At 60.4% G+C, this 15,645-nt stretch overlaps 2 protein-coding genes across 2 annotated transcripts in view; both read left to right on the top strand.

Moving 5' to 3' along the window:
- SHANK1 (SH3 and multiple ankyrin repeat domains 1) overlaps positions 1 to 9,559 on the top strand; it is a 33,272-nt gene extending 23,713 nt beyond the window's left edge. The window contains 5 exon segments of the mRNA XM_025195592.1: positions 106 to 162; positions 516 to 637; positions 1,158 to 1,260; positions 1,656 to 4,056; positions 5,634 to 9,559. Coding sequence (XP_025051377.1) covers positions 106 to 162; positions 516 to 637; positions 1,158 to 1,260; positions 1,656 to 4,056; positions 5,634 to 6,198 — 3,248 coding nt within the window. The 3' untranslated portion in view covers positions 6,199 to 9,559.
- Positions 9,560 to 10,566: 1,007 nt separating this feature from the next.
- SYT3 (synaptotagmin 3) overlaps positions 10,567 to 15,645 on the top strand; it is a 23,296-nt gene continuing 18,217 nt past the window's right edge. The window contains exon 1 of the mRNA XM_006014885.3: positions 10,567 to 10,635. The gene's annotated coding sequence lies outside the window, so the exon portion shown is untranslated. The remainder of the gene's footprint in view (positions 10,636 to 15,645) is intronic.

Raw genomic sequence — 15,645 nt, 5'->3', positions numbered from 1 at the left:
CCCCGCCCCGACCCCCCCCCCCCCCCCCCCCCCAGTTCCCACCATGCCTGTTCCTTGGTTCTTGTCTTTTCCCCGGGTCACCGCTTTCCCCTTCTGTCCCTGCAGAGTATGAGCCAACCCTGGCCACTGAGAAGAAGAGGACAGTCTATCAGATGGCACTGAGTACGGCATGTGGGAGGGGGTCGGGGGCCTGGGAGCCCCGATGCCTGGGTTCTGTCTCATGCCTGGGAGGGGGTTGGGGTCCAGTGGATTGGACAGAGGGGTGGGTGGGAACCCAGATGCCTGGTTTTGGCCCTGCCGCTGGGAGGGGAATGGGTGGGAGACAGGGACTAGGAGCCAGGATGCCTGGGTTCTATCCCCAGCTCAATGTCACAATTGCAGGGACAGATTGCCCATGGGGCTGGTTGCCACCACTCAGTCTTGCACGTGGGTGGTGGGAGCATAGTCTCCCTGACCTTGGTCTGAGAAGGGTTGCGGTCTCCCTGCCTCCATTCATCTGCTGCCTCTTTTTCCAGACAAACTGGATGAGATCCTGGCCGCAGCTCAGCAGACCATCAGCGTGGGCGAGGGGTCTGGGTCTGGGGGGCTCCCCTCCCTTGGGAAGGCCCGGGGAGCTAAGGGCTACTTCACCCCTGAGGTAGGATGGGTGTTGTCCCTACTCCCATAGCTACATGGGGAGCCAGGATGTCTGGGAGAGGAGTTGGGGGCTGGCGGATTAGAGCACTGGGGTGGGAGCCCAGACACCTGGTTTCTATGTCAGCTCTGGGAGGGGAGTTGGGGTCTGATGGGTTAGAGAAATGTGGGGGCTGGGAGCCAGGAAACCGGGTTCTCTCCAAAGGAAGTGGGGCCTGGTGGATCCCAGGTAATTTGCCAACCAAGCCTAATAGCTCCTGTTGCCTTTGCAACGGGGTGGAGAGGGGGAGCAGGGTATCAGACCTGACCAGCCCTTTGAAGAGGCATCTCACCTGAACTTGTCTTACTCTGCCCTCACCAACTCCAGAGCAGGCTGAGTCTGATTTCCCTTTGTCTCTTGCGCTAGCAGGACACTGGCAAGTGGGGAAACTGAGTCAGGCCTGGGATGTGTCTCAGGTACTTTTTCCCCGGGGTGGAGCAGTTGCTATGATGCCAGCTGACCCTCTCCCCTGCTGTCTCTGCAGCCAAACTTCGAGCCTCACCGCATGGGCCCACCTGGCTACGATCGCCCATCATACCTGCCCCCTGGCACCCCCCAGGGCATTGTGCTGCGCCAGAAATCCATTGGTGAGGCAGGCAAGCTTGCTACCAGGGGGGTAGGGCCAGGATGTCTGGGTTCTCTGGGAAGGGAGAGGGGTCTGATGGGTTAGAGCAGGGAGGGCAGGGAGCCAGGATACTTGGGTTCTTTTCTGATTTGGGGGCTGGTGGGTTAGGGAAGAGGGAGCTTGGGAGCCTGGATGCCTGGGTTCTACCTTGGTTTAGGGAGAGGACTGGGGTTAGTGTCTGAGCGGCGGAGAAACTGGGAGTCAGGACACTTGGGTTCTTTTCCTAGGTCAGGAGGCCACGTGGTGGGGGCACGTGGGATGGTTTGGTGAAGCAGGGCAGGGGGAGACCAGGCCAACTGGGTCCCCAGTTGACCACCCCTGTGCTGTCTGCCCGCCCACCTCCCCATCCATCTACAGGGGCGGCCGAGGACGAGAAGCCCTACTTGACGCCACCGGCCATGAAGTTCAGCCGCAGCCTATCGGTGCCGGGTTCAGAGGACATCCCGCCCCCACCCACCACATCCCCACCCGAGCCCCCGTACAGTACCCCACCCTCTGCCACGGGCCGCCTAACACCTTCTGTGCGCTCCACCTTCAACCCCAGTGCCGAGGCCAAGCTGTACCCAGGCTCCCTGCACCCTGAGCCACCTACCTTTGACAGCCAGGCCCGGCGGGATCGCCTCTCCCTCTTTCGCCAGGAATCGGAGCAGGTGGGTGAGGGGCTGCGGGGCTGGCGTGGGCACCATACACCCTCTGAGCTGCGCTACTACAACCTGCCGGCCCGATCTGCCAGCACCGCCATGTATGTGCCAGCCAAGCCTCTACGCCGCAAGGGTCCCCTGGTCAAGCAAACGAAGGTGGAGGATGAACACCGCCAGCAGGGCGCTACCTCCCAGAGCCAGCCACCAGGGCCGATCCCACCACCAGGCCCCTTGACCACCCCACCTGCCCCAGAGAAGAGCTCCATCGCCATCCCCACCATTGTCATCAAGGCGCCCTCCACCAGTAGCAGTGGGCGCAGCAGCCAGGGCAGCAGCATGGAGGCCGAGGGGCAGCCCGAGCCAGCACCTGTGCCTGCCTTGCCCCTGCACAACAGCATGGACATCACCAGCCAGTTTGGGGCAGCACTGGTGGGTGCAGCCCGGCGGGACCGTGAGTGGCACAGTGAAGCCCGGCGCCGCTCTGCCCTCTTTCTCTCCACTGAGACCCCCGAGGATGAGGTGCCTGAGCCAGCACCTGCTCCTCCCCTCCGCCACTCCAAGAGCATTGATGAGGGCATGTTCTCAGCTGAGCCCTACCTGCAGCTCAGCTATGGCCAGCCCCTGCCGCCAGGCACCTACTACCAGCCCCGGGCCACCAAGGCTTATGGCAGTAGCCCCAGCACCACTAGCGCCTTCACTTCAGTCTGCTCCAGCTTCCTGCCTCAGCTGCAAGCCCGGCCAGGTGGGGGCCCCTCACAGCCCCTGGTCCATCCCTTGACAGGAAAGATCCTGGATCCCAGCTCACCCTTGGGGCTAGCATTGGTGGCACGGGAGCGGGCGCTGCAGGAGTCCCAGTCCCAGCAGCAGCAGCAACAGCATCAGGGGCGGACAGAGGCTGAGGAGCGGAGGTCTCGCCCCGCCTCTCCACGGTTCAGTGAGGCAGTGCCTGAATCTCCCCGAGACAGTGGTTCTGTGCTGCGCCTCTGGGGGACGCCAGTGGGTGAGCAGGGCAAGGTGGAACCCGAGAGCCCACGGTGTGGCCCTGTGGCAGGTGAGGCCAAGGGTGGGGCAGCCACATGGGGGGCTGAGAAGCGGGTGGCAGAGGACGGCGGGGAGAAGCTAGAGCTTCACGTCCGCTTTGTAGAGAACTGCCGGCCGCCAGAAGATGGTGAGGGGCCAGGCCAGAGCCCCCCAAGCCGCGCTGAAGAGAACGGACTGCCCCTACTTGTTCTGCCCCCGCCCGCCCCCTCCATTGACGTGGATGACGAGTTCCTGTTCACTGAGCCGCTGCCACCTCCCCTGGAGTTCTCCAACAGCTTTGAGAAGCCCGATTCACCCAAGACGGGTGGTGAGGCCCCACCGCTGCCCACGGCCCCGGAGCCGGCGCCGGCCGCCGCCCCGGTGGCACCACCACCACCGCCGCCAGCTACTACAACAGCGCTGGACTCTACCACGTCCAGCCTGACATCCTATGACAGCGAGGTAGCCACGCTGACCCAGGGTGGGGCCCCTGAGGCTCGCGAGCCCCCTCACGTCAACTTCTCCTCGGTGGTGTCATCCATCCAGATCCCAGCGCCTGAGGCCCCTGAAGCTGTGACCGATTCAGGAATTGAGGAGATTGACAGCCGCAGCAGCAGCGACCATCACCTGGAGACCATCAGTTCCGTCTCCACTCTGTCCAGTATGTCAGGCCTATCCAGTGAGGGGGCTGAGTTGCTGGACACCTACATCACCTACCTGGATGGGCAGGCCTTTGGGGGTGCTGCTGAGAAGGGCCCCTTGCCTGGCAAGTTGCGGTCCCGCCCCTTCCCTGCCCGCCGTGACCCCGCTACGCCCACCAGCTCCACCATCTCAGTGGCGGCCTGCGCCGAGAATGTCTTTGCCCTCACGCCAGCACCTGTCAAGGAGGTGCCTGCTCCCCAGCGCCGCTCGCCCACCCTGCCCTGGGAGGAGACCACCTCCACTGCCAAGACCTCCCCCGTGTCAGCTATGAAGGCCAGCATCATCAGCGAGCTCAGCTCCAAGCTGCAGCAGATGAGTGGGGTGTCCTGGGCCCGCCCCCCCGATGGCGCGGGCTCCTTCGGCACTGAGCGGCCTAGCTCCCTGCAGAGGCCAAGGTAGTAGTGGGCGTGAGAAGGAGGAGGAAGGAAGGAAGGAAGGAAGGAAGGACCCGCTGCCCCATGCATGTCCCTCACCGCGCCGCCACGCATGCTCGCTTTTTGGGTTTGTTTCCAGTCTCATTCTCCAGCTGGCTCTGTGCCTGTCATGCCTGGGGGGTTCACGGAGCACGGGGAGGGGCTTTCCTATGCCCAGAGACTCCAGGGTTGGAAGTGGGCAGCCAGCTAAGCCCTACCAGGCAAGAGGGATGCCCAATATCATCTCTGCAATTGGAGGTGCTGTGGTTGGGGGAGCATATGGGGGTGATGGTGGGACAGGGAGCCTTGTGGCTTTGGTCCCCCCTCCATGCTGGGCATTGCTCCCCTTCCCTCCCCGCTCCCCGTGAGATCCTTGCTCCCAACTCCCCTCCATCTGTCACTGCCGTGTCCTGTCTTTATGTTGCTCCATGTTGCTATTCCTTATGGGGGCTCATCTGTGCTGGGAGAATTTGCCTTGGGACCTCCCCCTCTCCTCTGTGGGGTGATAGGCTTTAGGGGGCTTAGGCCTCACTACCCAAGGGAGTGCAGGGGATTGTGGGGAGTGAGGTATGCAAATGAGCTGATTTGTATTCCTCAAGTCAGGAGATCCTGCCCCCCGCGTGCATACTACTGTAATCACTAGACCTCGCTCCCATATAATCTCCAGCCACATACACACATACCTGTAGTCACTAGACCTCACTTATAGATTCCTCCCCCCGCCCCAACACACGCACACAGATCTACAATCACTAGACCTCATTCATAGAATCCAGGAGTCCTGGCTCCCAGCCCTGCTGTACTGGCCCATTAGACCCCCTTGCTCCCCTTCCAGATCCCAGAGTAGGAGACCCCTGGGTGCTGGTTGTGGACAGCTAAGACGTGGGGCCCCTGGGCTCTGTCATGGGTGCATTGAACTGTGTGTGAGAGGTGAATTCTGAGTGTGCAGATGTGTCCCTTTGCAGGCATCTCCCTGCCTGGCACCGGGATGTCATCAGGTGTCGGGTTGGTTATAGCCATTCACACTCGCTTCCTCAGGCGAGATTAAGATCAGGGCTGGTGTTCATCATGAACTTGTTTGCAGGGCAAAAGCTGGCTGTGTGGCAGGGGGAGACCTCTCTTAGCTGGGGGGGGGCCTATGGGATGGGTACTAGCTCTAGGGTGGTCCTGGCTATTCCAGCAGGGGCCATGGTGGGGCAGGATCTGGGGGAGTCCTGGCTGCTCCAGCTCCAGCAGTGGGTGCTGTAGGGGTGCAGTGCAGCAGAAGCTGGCGGGGGGGGGGCGCTCCTGGATGGTCTAGTCCCAATAGGGACATTCTGGGGGTGCTATAGGGCAGGGGCTTGTATTAGGGGAGGGGGGGCTCCTGGCTGCATGAGCCCCAGGAGGAGGTGCTGTGGAGTGGCCAAGGCAGCAGCAGCTGGCTGAGGGTGCGGGCTTCTGGCTGGGGGCTTGTGTGCCAGGAGGGTTTGGGCACAATAGGTATTGGGGGGATTCTGTGCCAGCTACCTGGGCCTATCTCCCCTCTGACCCCATTTCCCTCTCCTGCCCCACCCCTCCAGGCTCCCTGAGGACCCGTCAGCCCCGTTGGTGCCCTCCAAGCCGTCCAGCAGCCTCTTCCACAACTGGCCCAAGGCGGGACCGGGCAGCAAGGCGCCCAAGAGTGTGGAGTTCGACATCCGACCGGCGCTGCGGCGTGCACCCAGCCCCGCCACGCTGCCCACGGAGCACAAGATCAGCCCGGCACCTCGGCCCTCCTCCCTGCCCATCTTGCCCTCGGTGCCGCTCTATGGGGGGGTCTTCGACCTGCGCGGCTCCCCCACCTCTGGGCATCCCTTCCCTGACTTCCCCTCAGGCAGCCGCTCCCTCTCGCCCACCCACTTCCTGCCCCCACCCACGGACAAGCCCTTCGGCGCCAAGCCCCTGCCCTTCTGGACCAAATTCGACGTGGCTGACTGGTTGGACTATCTCAACCTCGGGGAGCACCGCGACCGCTTCCTGGACAACGAGATTGATGGGTCCCATCTGCCGTCCCTCACCAAGGAGGATTACATCGACCTGGGTGTCACCCGCGTCGGCCACCGCATGAACATCGATCGTGCCCTCAAGTTCTTCCTGGAGAGGTGATGAGAGAAACCCACTCCCCCACCCCTTCCCTGGCCCTGCCTCTCCTCCCCATAGTGCCCTGCCCAGCGTGAGGGGATGATCCTTCCTCCACACACACACACACACACACACACACACACACCCCCCGCCAGGGCACAGATGCCTGAATGTAGCTGATTCCCCATTGCCAGGAGAGATTTGTGGGTGCCTGGAGGGGGCATTGGGGAATGCAGGGGACTGGTAGCTAGGCTGGGTTCCTGATAGTACCCCTTGTCCCCCACCATAGAGATGGGCCCCACATAAAGACCCTCCTCTGTCATGGAAAGATGGGCCTCTGAATCCATGGGGGCAGCCAGGAGGCTGAGGCCACGCTGTGGGGTGCAGCAATAAAGCCTCAATGTGAATGTGCTCAGCTGTGCGTTGGCTCCCATAGGTACATACACAACATGGCTTCACGCTGTTGTGTGCCTAACCCTGTGCTGTTGTCAAACCCCACGCTATTGCCTGAGCCCATGTGCACACCCCCTCTTCCCCCATTGTCCGTGCCTGCTCACCACTGCCCGCAGGTGCGTGCGTGCTTCACTCTGCTGTACCTTGAGCTATTGCAAGTTGTTCACTGCCCCCTCCTCCTGCTTTATTACGCTGCTCTTCACATGGGCACCCTCAGCCTCTGATTACTGCAGGGGCACGTGCCCTTAGGTATATCATTTTCCCTTGTGTGCCTGCTGCTATGTTACTTATGAATGCACAGTCAGCTGCCCCCCTGCTTGCACCAGGGCTCATGAGTGGACACTCGGCTGCCCCCCTACTTGTACAAGGGCTCACGAGTGCACACTTGGCTGCCTTCTAGCCCCCCCGCTTGCACCAGGGCTCTCGTGCGCTTGCTGCACACAGGCTCATACTAGTGCTGGCATACATAGCATGTCTGCCCATTGCTTAAGCTGAACTTATGCCATTCATGTGCACGCTTGTGTACACAGACATGCTCTGCTCCGCATTGTCTTTTGTAGGCACACTTATGCTTGTACCTACCTGCTTGCTTGCTTGTGTTGCTCTGCTCTGCTGGCTTGGTATCCACTTCTCCTCCCACCCCCAAGATGCCGCTCATACTGGCTTCACCACCCCTCACACTATGCTTTTGCACACGCTTGCTTGGCTTTGCCTCTCTCATTGGCTGCTGGGATGGGGGGACTGGGGTGACTACCCCTCAGTTTGGGATGACTCCACACCAATGGAAAGTGATGGGGGAGGGATTTCCCCCCCTAGTGGGGCAGCAGGATTGGCGGGGGGGCATCAGGTGTGAGGTGCAGAGAGCAGGTACCTCCAACCCCTGCAGCAGGCAGGGGCTGTTACTTTGGGGGCCTCTCTACCCTGTCCCCCACTCCCTCCTCTGTTCTCTCCCTGCAAAGTCCTGGCTCAGGGTGGGGGGGACCCTGCGCTGGGGGCTCTCCTCTCCCCCCCACGCCCATGCTCAGCTGCCAAAGAACGGGGGAGTTGCAGGGGGGGTCTGGCCCTTCCTCCCTTACCCCCCAGCCTGCAGATCAGTGCCGCTGTGACGGACTCAGCTCTGGACCGTGGTGCCCTGGGGCCAGGGGGCACTCAGCTGCTCAGGGGCACCCTCTTTCCTCCCCGTTTCGCTGTGAACCCCAGTGTGAAGCTCCGTCCAGGGGTGGTGGTGGTGGGGAAATCCCCCCTCCTCTTGCCCCCAACACACTCACTGCATCAGGGATTGTGTGATACTGTGTGTCTGGGAATGGTATGCCCACCCCTCCCATGCTGAGGCCATGTACCCCACTCCCTACCCCTTGTCCCATGCCTGCCCCGTGGCCACGTGAGCTCCCCCTATTTCCGTGTGCCACGGCCATCTGCCCGCATTCTCCTCATTGTGGTCACAGGGCCACTCCATGCCACCCTGTCGTGGCTTATATGGCCTCTTCCCCCTGCCCCCCCCCACAGCATGGCTGTGGCTCCCCTGTTCCTCTCCCTGCGCCGTGGCCGCGTGGCCGTCTCTAAGGGCTCTCGTCTCGTCTCATCTCGTCGGACCGTCCACGCCGGCCCCCCCTCCGCGAGGGAGCGAAACGACTAACACTAGAATGTCTTCCAGATGCATCTGAACCCCACCCCCTTTGCCCTTCCCAAGAAAAGCACCCCTAGCCCTGTCCAACCTAGCACTGCAACTCTCAGCCTCCTCCCTACAGTGCCACAGGACACCTGGGTTCCATCCCAGCTCCAGGAGGGAAGTGGGGCTCTGGTGCATTAAGAGCAGGGAGTATTGGGCAGGCTGGATACTTGGAATCAATCCCAGTTCTGGAAAGGGAGTGGGGTCTTGGGAGAGGTCAGAGCAGAGAGCAGTGGGAGCCTGGAGCTCCATGGCCTGGAGCAGCTGGGGCTGAGAGCTGCAGTGCAAATCTTCTGGCTCCTGTCTCTGTCGGTTTAGTGTGTTAGGGATAGGGGGGGAGCTCTTTCTCCAGGATTGGGTGTGGGGGCAGCAGAGCTGATTCTGTGATGGGGGCTGTTTGGACTGATCCCTGGCTTGGGGAGGGGGCTGGACCTACACTGGAAGGCCCTTCCCCTTTGGTCCATTCTCCTATGGGCAGCAGGGCTGGAGGCAACCCAAATCCCAGTAACAGCCCAAGCACCTGTGCTGTAGCATCCGGGTGACAGGCACAGTCCACCCCACACCACCCCACCCCACCCTACCTCTGAGCCTCTGTGCTGCTTCTCCCCTATGGGAGACATCCATGCTCAGGCACAAGCTCCCGTGGGAACCCAGGTGTCTTGGCTCCCAGCTCTCCCTACTCTCATCATGGGGCCCTGCTGCACTTTGGGCCCACCCAGAGTCCGGGGTAGAACCCAGGTGTCTGGGCTCCTACCCCTTCTGCTCTAATCCACCAGAACCAACATCCCTCCCAGAGCTGGGGTAGAATCCATGCACCTGGGCTCTCACCCCTGCTGCTATAACTCAGCAGTCCACCCATCCCTCTCAGAGCCAGGGGAAGAACCCAGGCATCCAGGCTCCCTGCTTCCCCTTGACCCCAGCAGAGACTCAGAGATTGAATGTAATAAAATTTGTGCCAATTTTGAGATGGGTGTGGCTGCCTAAGCTACCCCCCCCATGTCCCCTCTGTCTGCCCCTCCTTCCTCCTCTAGCCCCTGAGACTACCCTGGTCCTGGCTCTAACTGCTAAATTGACCCAGCTGCCAGCCCTGCCCCCGTGCCTCCCATCCACCTCCTTGTACTGCTCCCTCCACCTTGCCAGTCCCCGTCCGTTCCCCTGCTGCGTCCCCTCCACCACCCGTGACTGGCGGCCCTGTCTCCAACTCTGACCCGTGTATAGAGGAACCAATGTAATTTACTGATTTTATTTGCAAATATAAACTCTATGGGATACAGCAGTTGTTGGGGGTGAGTTTGTGTGTGTACATGCATGTGCCGGGAGGCTGTGGGGATGTGTGGGCCTGAGAGTGTGAGTTGTGGGTGAGTGTATGTGCACATGTGCTGGGAGGCTGTGGGGATGTGTGCGCCTGGGAGCATGATCATGTGTGAGCCCTATAAGCACTGTCATGCAGCTGGACCTAGGGCAGGGTTTGTTGGTGCTACACCATCCCAGGCTGGTGCTACGCATGTCTGTGCATGTACAGACGTATGTGCATTCGGGCCTGGCAGAAATGTGTGTGCACATCTGTTGCGAAGCAGCGTGCCTAAATGTGGGTGAGGCTGTATGTGCACATGTAGCTATGTACACTAGGAGATGGGATGAGTGTGCCCATGCCCCCTGGGTGAAGATGGGTGGTGTACAGGCCTGGCTGGCAAGCAGGGTGTGTGTGTGCCAGGTGCCTGTTTTCCCCCTTGAGGGGTGCAGTGGGTTGAGGGTGCATGGGGGATGCAGCACCCTGGTGCCCTCTGCCCCTGGGACGCCCACATTCCTGCCTGCCCACCTAGGGAATCTGCAGGGGGCAAGAGCTTCCTACTGCTGCCCCTGGCAGCCCTTCCCCCTCCCCATTCATGCCTTTTCACGTGGAGGGATTTCAGGGGGGAAGTAAACCATCCAATCAGCAGGGGAGAGGGCTGAGGCAGGGTGGCTCATCCAGCCAATCGTGGTGGAGACAGCCGGATGCAGGCGTGGCCATGCAAAGTAACTTGGAGAGGCGATTCCCCACTCAGCCCTGCCCCCTGATGTCACGCCCCCGGTCCATCTTCAACTAGAGGACCCGCGCACTGAAACCTGCTACTGCAAGCCACGCCTCCCCATCTAAGGACCCGCCCCTTCCTCACAGCCACGCCCGCCTCGCTCCACCGCCCTCCCTATACCCTGGGGCCCCGCCTCCAGCTCCCATCAAGCTCTGTCCCTTTATTTAGCCCCGTCCTCCCTATTGCTGCACGGCTTCCTGGTCTAGCCTCGCCTCCCAGGTGTGCAGGATTCATCCTTGGATGACACGCGCCCCTTAAACGGTGCTTGTAGGTGCACACGTGTTTCCCCCCCCCCCCACGTTGGAGTGAGCATGGGTGGTAGGGGCTGGGAGTGGTGGGGGGTCCCATGTGGGGTGGAGTCTGACCCACGGATGACCAAGATCGGGGGTTGCACCTGCATCCTTCCCACCTTCCCTTAAGCCCCAGCCTCGCGCACAGGGGCTGCAGATCCTCCGGCGGGAAGGGGTGGGACCGACTGGGAAGGGGCACGACTAGGGCAGAGGCGGCTGGGACCGAGATGTAGGGGGGGATTAGGGCTGGGCCCCCACCCCGCAAGCAGGGCGCCCAAGCCCAGGCTACTGCAGCGATCCAGGGATAACACCCCCGTGCCCTGCACCGCACCTCGGGAAGATCAGAATGGACCCCAGGCGTCCTGGATCCCCGTGCCCCCCCTGGTTCCCCGCCCCAAACCTGGGGAAAGAGCCCAGGAATCCCGGCTCCAACCACTGCTCCAGCCCAGAGGGTCCTACGCCCTTCCTAGAGGCAGGATAGCACCCAGGAGTCCGGGCTCCCCAAACCTCCCCTCCTGGAGCCGGCTAGAACCCAGGTGCCCTGGCTTCCCGCTCCCCACTCCCAGTTTCCTGCCTCTCCTAGAATACCCCCCCTCCGATTCACACTCGATTTCACAGCTGGGTAATTAGTGTAGGCGCCTGCCGCTAATGATCCTGGCTGAGGAAGGGGGAGGGGGCTCCTGCTTCTAGCCCAGCGACCAGGAGGCAACTGGAGGGCCCCCCTCTCTGTGCCCCGCTGCAGGCAAGTCACTTGTGACTTGCCCCACTGGTGGCTCCAGGAGATCCAGCCACCCTGTGTTCCTGCGGACCCCCGACTGCTACAACACCACCCAAACTGGAAGGGACCCCAGGCTACTCCTGCCCCCCCCCACTCCAGGGACTGTGGCACATCCCTGCAGCCTGCTGCAGCAGCCCCTGTCCTGGGTAGCGGGTCACTGTCTCTGCTCCCTTGCTCTGATCAGCAGGGCCCTGCACCCTGATCCACAGCCCTCAGCCTTCCACACTGGCAACACTCCTACTCAAGCCTCCCCTCCCCAAGCCTTCTCTCCTCTCCCCTAGATCCACAGACCCTCCTACCCCCACTCACAGCCCCACCCCACCTTGATCTATACATCCAAGACCCTCAACCCCCTTCTACTGCCCTGCAAAACCATCCTCCAGCTTGACCCCCCTCCCTCCCCATCTCATTAATTCCCTGTGTGTCTCAGGAGATTAATTGGCCACTGAGATAATTAAGTTAAAAGCTGAAGCCAGAGATGGAACCGCAGAGTCACTGGCACTGCACCAGGGGGATGGGGAGCCAGGGCTGGGGAGAAGCGGGGGAGGCCGATTGGGGTTGCACACCCTGAAGGGGAAAGATGCCTGCCCCTTCCCCCCCACCTCAGTCAGTGGCCCCAGGGGCAGCACCTCCAGGAGAGCACAGATCTCTGCCCGTTCCCCATGTCTTATGCCAGGCAGTGGGCCCAGCCCCTGCCCATCCTGCCCTAGCCAGTGTGGCATGGGAGCAGCAGAGTCTGGTGGGCCCCCACGGCCTGGCAGCCCTGGTGCTGCGCTGCGGCGGGCTCTAATGAAATAGGCTTTCTGGCAGCAGGCCAGGGAAGTGGGGCATCTCGCCCCCCGTTAATGCATCGCTGGGGACTGCTGCCAGGAGTCTGCGGGTGTGGGAGGGGTTGGGGGAGGGTGGGTCCCCTTGGGCATTGAATCCTGTGCCCCTGGCTCCCTGGTGCTGGGCGGGGGTCCCTGCCTCCCCTTTGCACTGCAGACCCGCAGTTCCCTGCTCCTTCCAGCCGCATCTCCCTGCTTTTCCCCTCTTTTCCCCATCACTGACCTGCCTATCCCACTCCTGACCTCCTCACTCCTTTCCTGACTACCAGCCTGGCCTGTTCTCTAGCCTGAATGGGGGAAAAGATGCTGAATAGGCCTGTTGCCATGGAGACTGTTTCCATGGAGACCGCCGGTCCTCACCCCCTGCTGCCGTTATTCCTTCAGGAGCTTCTGGATGCATTGGAGGTGGAGGAGAGGAGAGGAGAGGAGAGGAAGGGGGGGGGGGGGGGGGGGGACTGGGAGGTGAGCACTCCTGGATTCTATCCCCAGCTCTGGGATGGGATGGGATGGGATGGGATGGGGGATCTGGTGGGTTAGAGTGGGAGGGTGGTGGAAGCAGCTGGGAGCTAGAATGCCTGGGTTTCAATCCTAGCTTTGGGAGGGGAGGCAAGGGGAGGGGAAGGGAAGGGAAGAGGGGGTCATTTGGTGAGTGAGAGCAGTGGTGGCTGTGAGCCAGGATGCCTGGGGTCTGCCCCAGCTCTAGGTTGGGAACCAGGGGTCAGGTGTGTTAGAGAAAGGGGTCTGGGAGCCAGGACTGCTGGGTTCTAGCCACACCTGTACTGGGGGCAGAAGGAGGAGGGCAGCTGGGAGCCAGGATGCCTGCATTATTTCCTTGCCTGGTGGAAAAAGGGGCATGGGCTGGTCAGTCTGGCCTTGGCTGTCAGGCTGTGGCTCCCCCCCCTTTCTGAGTAATTGCTCTTTCCTATCCTGGCCAGGCCCCTGGGCCTGGCTGTCACTCAGTATCAGTGTCAGGTACAGACAGAGATGGGCAGAGACATAAATGACAGCCCCCTGCCAGTGCCAGAGCTAACCCACCCCTAGCATAGGGAGGGCACATCCACACCATGAGGGGGCTGGGACATGCATGTATGCACATGGGGGAGGGAGGACTCAAGTAGGCTGTGGGTGTTTCTGAGTACTCACATATGCACATGGGATCATGTAGGTGTGTGCACATTCTGGCCTGTGTATATGGTGCTTGTTCAATGGTGAACCACACAGGTACATTGCTCACATATGTGCAAGCATGCTTGCGTGCACACTGACATGTACACACCTGGTCCCTTTTTCATGAGTTTCCCTGAGCCCCCTTTCCGTCTGTCTGTCTGTTAGTGTCCGGCAGGACCCATCTTGCCTGCTTCCCACTGGCTTCAGCACTTCCCTCCCACCCCTCACAACATCTTCTCTGGTTTCCTCTCCCCCCACATCCCCTGACTCCTGCCCTGGCCTTGAGGGCTCCTGGAAGCAAGGCCCTCTGCTGAGACCCAACATCGCCTGTAAGGCTGGGGGTACCCAAGTGCAAGTGTACGTGTGTGTGAAGAGAACACCATGTGTGTGTGTGTGTGTGTGCACATGTGTTAGTGTTTGTGGAAAGTAGCATGGGTGGATGAAAGAGTATACGTGTGTGTGTGTGCATGTATACATGTTTGTTTGCAGAGAACACATCTCACACGCACGCACTCTGTATGTGAGTGGTTTCATGTCAGTGTCCTTGGGAAGTTGTGTGGATGCATGCAACAGAGTGTGTATGTGTATGTATCACTGCCCGTATGTATGTGTGCACACCTGTGTATGTGCACAATTCTGTGTGTGAGTGGAGATGTGTTAGTGTCTGTGAGAAGTAGTGTGGGTGTGAATGAGAGTGAGTGTACATGTGTGCATGTGTTTGTGTCACCATGAGTGTGTATTAGTGTGCATGTGTGCACAACTGTGTGCAGAGAACACTCCCTGCACATGCATGTGTGTAAGTGGGTATATGTTAGTGTCCATGGGAAGCAGTGTGGGTGCATGCAAGAGAGTGTATACATGTGTATGTGTGTGATCACCAGGGTGTATTGTGCATGTGTGCACAATTGTGTTTGTGTGCAGAGAACACCCCCAGTGTGTGTGTGTATGTGTGTGTACATGTTAGTGTCTGTGGGAAGTAGTGTGGGTACACATAAGAATGAGTATATTTGTATGTGTGTGTATGTTTCACCACAGTGTGTATGTGTATGTGTGTGTGCTGGGCACAAGAGTGTTACAGGGACTCATGCAGCCCATGTGTGTTAGCATGAGATACCCCTCCCTCAGTTGCTGTCCAGCATATCCAGACCCCAGCCTCCATGTGTGTCACAGTTTGCTCTTCACTCTGTGGTTGTGTGCTTGCTAGTAGGAGGGGGCCAGGTGTGGCCATGTGTGACACAAGCACGGGTGCTGACATGTGTGAGAGGAGGAGTAACCATGTGTGATACAGGGCAGGGCTGGGTATTACTGTGAGTGGCACTAGCTTGAGGAATTGAGTGTGAGCAGGTGTGCAAGACCTTGTACACATGTTGTCTTCAGCCACTTCTTCCTGCCCCTTTGGACTCCCTTGCCCTGCACTGAGATGCAGCTGGTTCTAGGGTGGAGCATGTCTGTGGGGCTCCCACAGTGCCCCTCCCTTGGGTGCTGCCCAGGCTAAGGGGGTCCCTGTCTCTGTTGGTGGTAGGCCCTGGCCATGGCAGGGAAACTGTGCTATGATAATGGACCCTCAGTGCACTTCACGCCAGACACAGCTGCATTTCAGCTCCAGTATAAGCAACCCCTGTGCCCCACCCTAGAGGTGGCTGCATCTCAGCACTGAGTGAGGCGTGGCTGGAAAACTGTCCCCCACCAAAACTCCCACCGCAGTCACTTGAGCTGTAGGGGTCAAGGGTGACGCATGGGGGGTCCCCAAGGACCTGAACATGAGAGCGTGTGTGCATGTGAGAATGTGTGTGTGTGCACACACGTGTGAGCCAGGGATCCTCATATGCAGTCACATCTACAGGCACAAGGAAGGATGAGTGATTGCCAGGGGTGGGGGGGTGGGGGGGGTTATGGGTCTCCCACAGGTTATACTGGGACCCCCTTATCCAGCACGGAAATGCAGCCACCTCTGGTGTGGGACACCAGCAAGGGGGCTACATCTACATGGGCTGCCTTGCTCCTGCATTGAAATGCAGCTGGCTCTGGGGTGGAGCACATGTCCGTGTGCGTGTGAATCTGTGTGTCTGCATGCTTGTGTGTATTTCCGTGTGTGTGTGTGTGTGTGTGTGTGTGTGTGCGCGCGCCTGGTGCTGAGATGTAGCCACCCCTGGGGTGGGTTAATTACCCTGCCCCCCCCCCACGTGCCCAGCGGGGCATTCCCCTCTTAACCCCA

This window comes from Alligator sinensis, unplaced genomic scaffold (assembly GCF_000455745.1).
Source record: "Alligator sinensis unplaced genomic scaffold, ASM45574v1 scaffold647_2, whole genome shotgun sequence".
NCBI classification, from domain to species: Eukaryota; Metazoa; Chordata; order Crocodylia; family Alligatoridae; genus Alligator; species Alligator sinensis.
The sequence above is the reverse complement of the archived record's forward strand: the minus strand, read 5'-3'. Positions and strand labels throughout refer to the sequence as shown.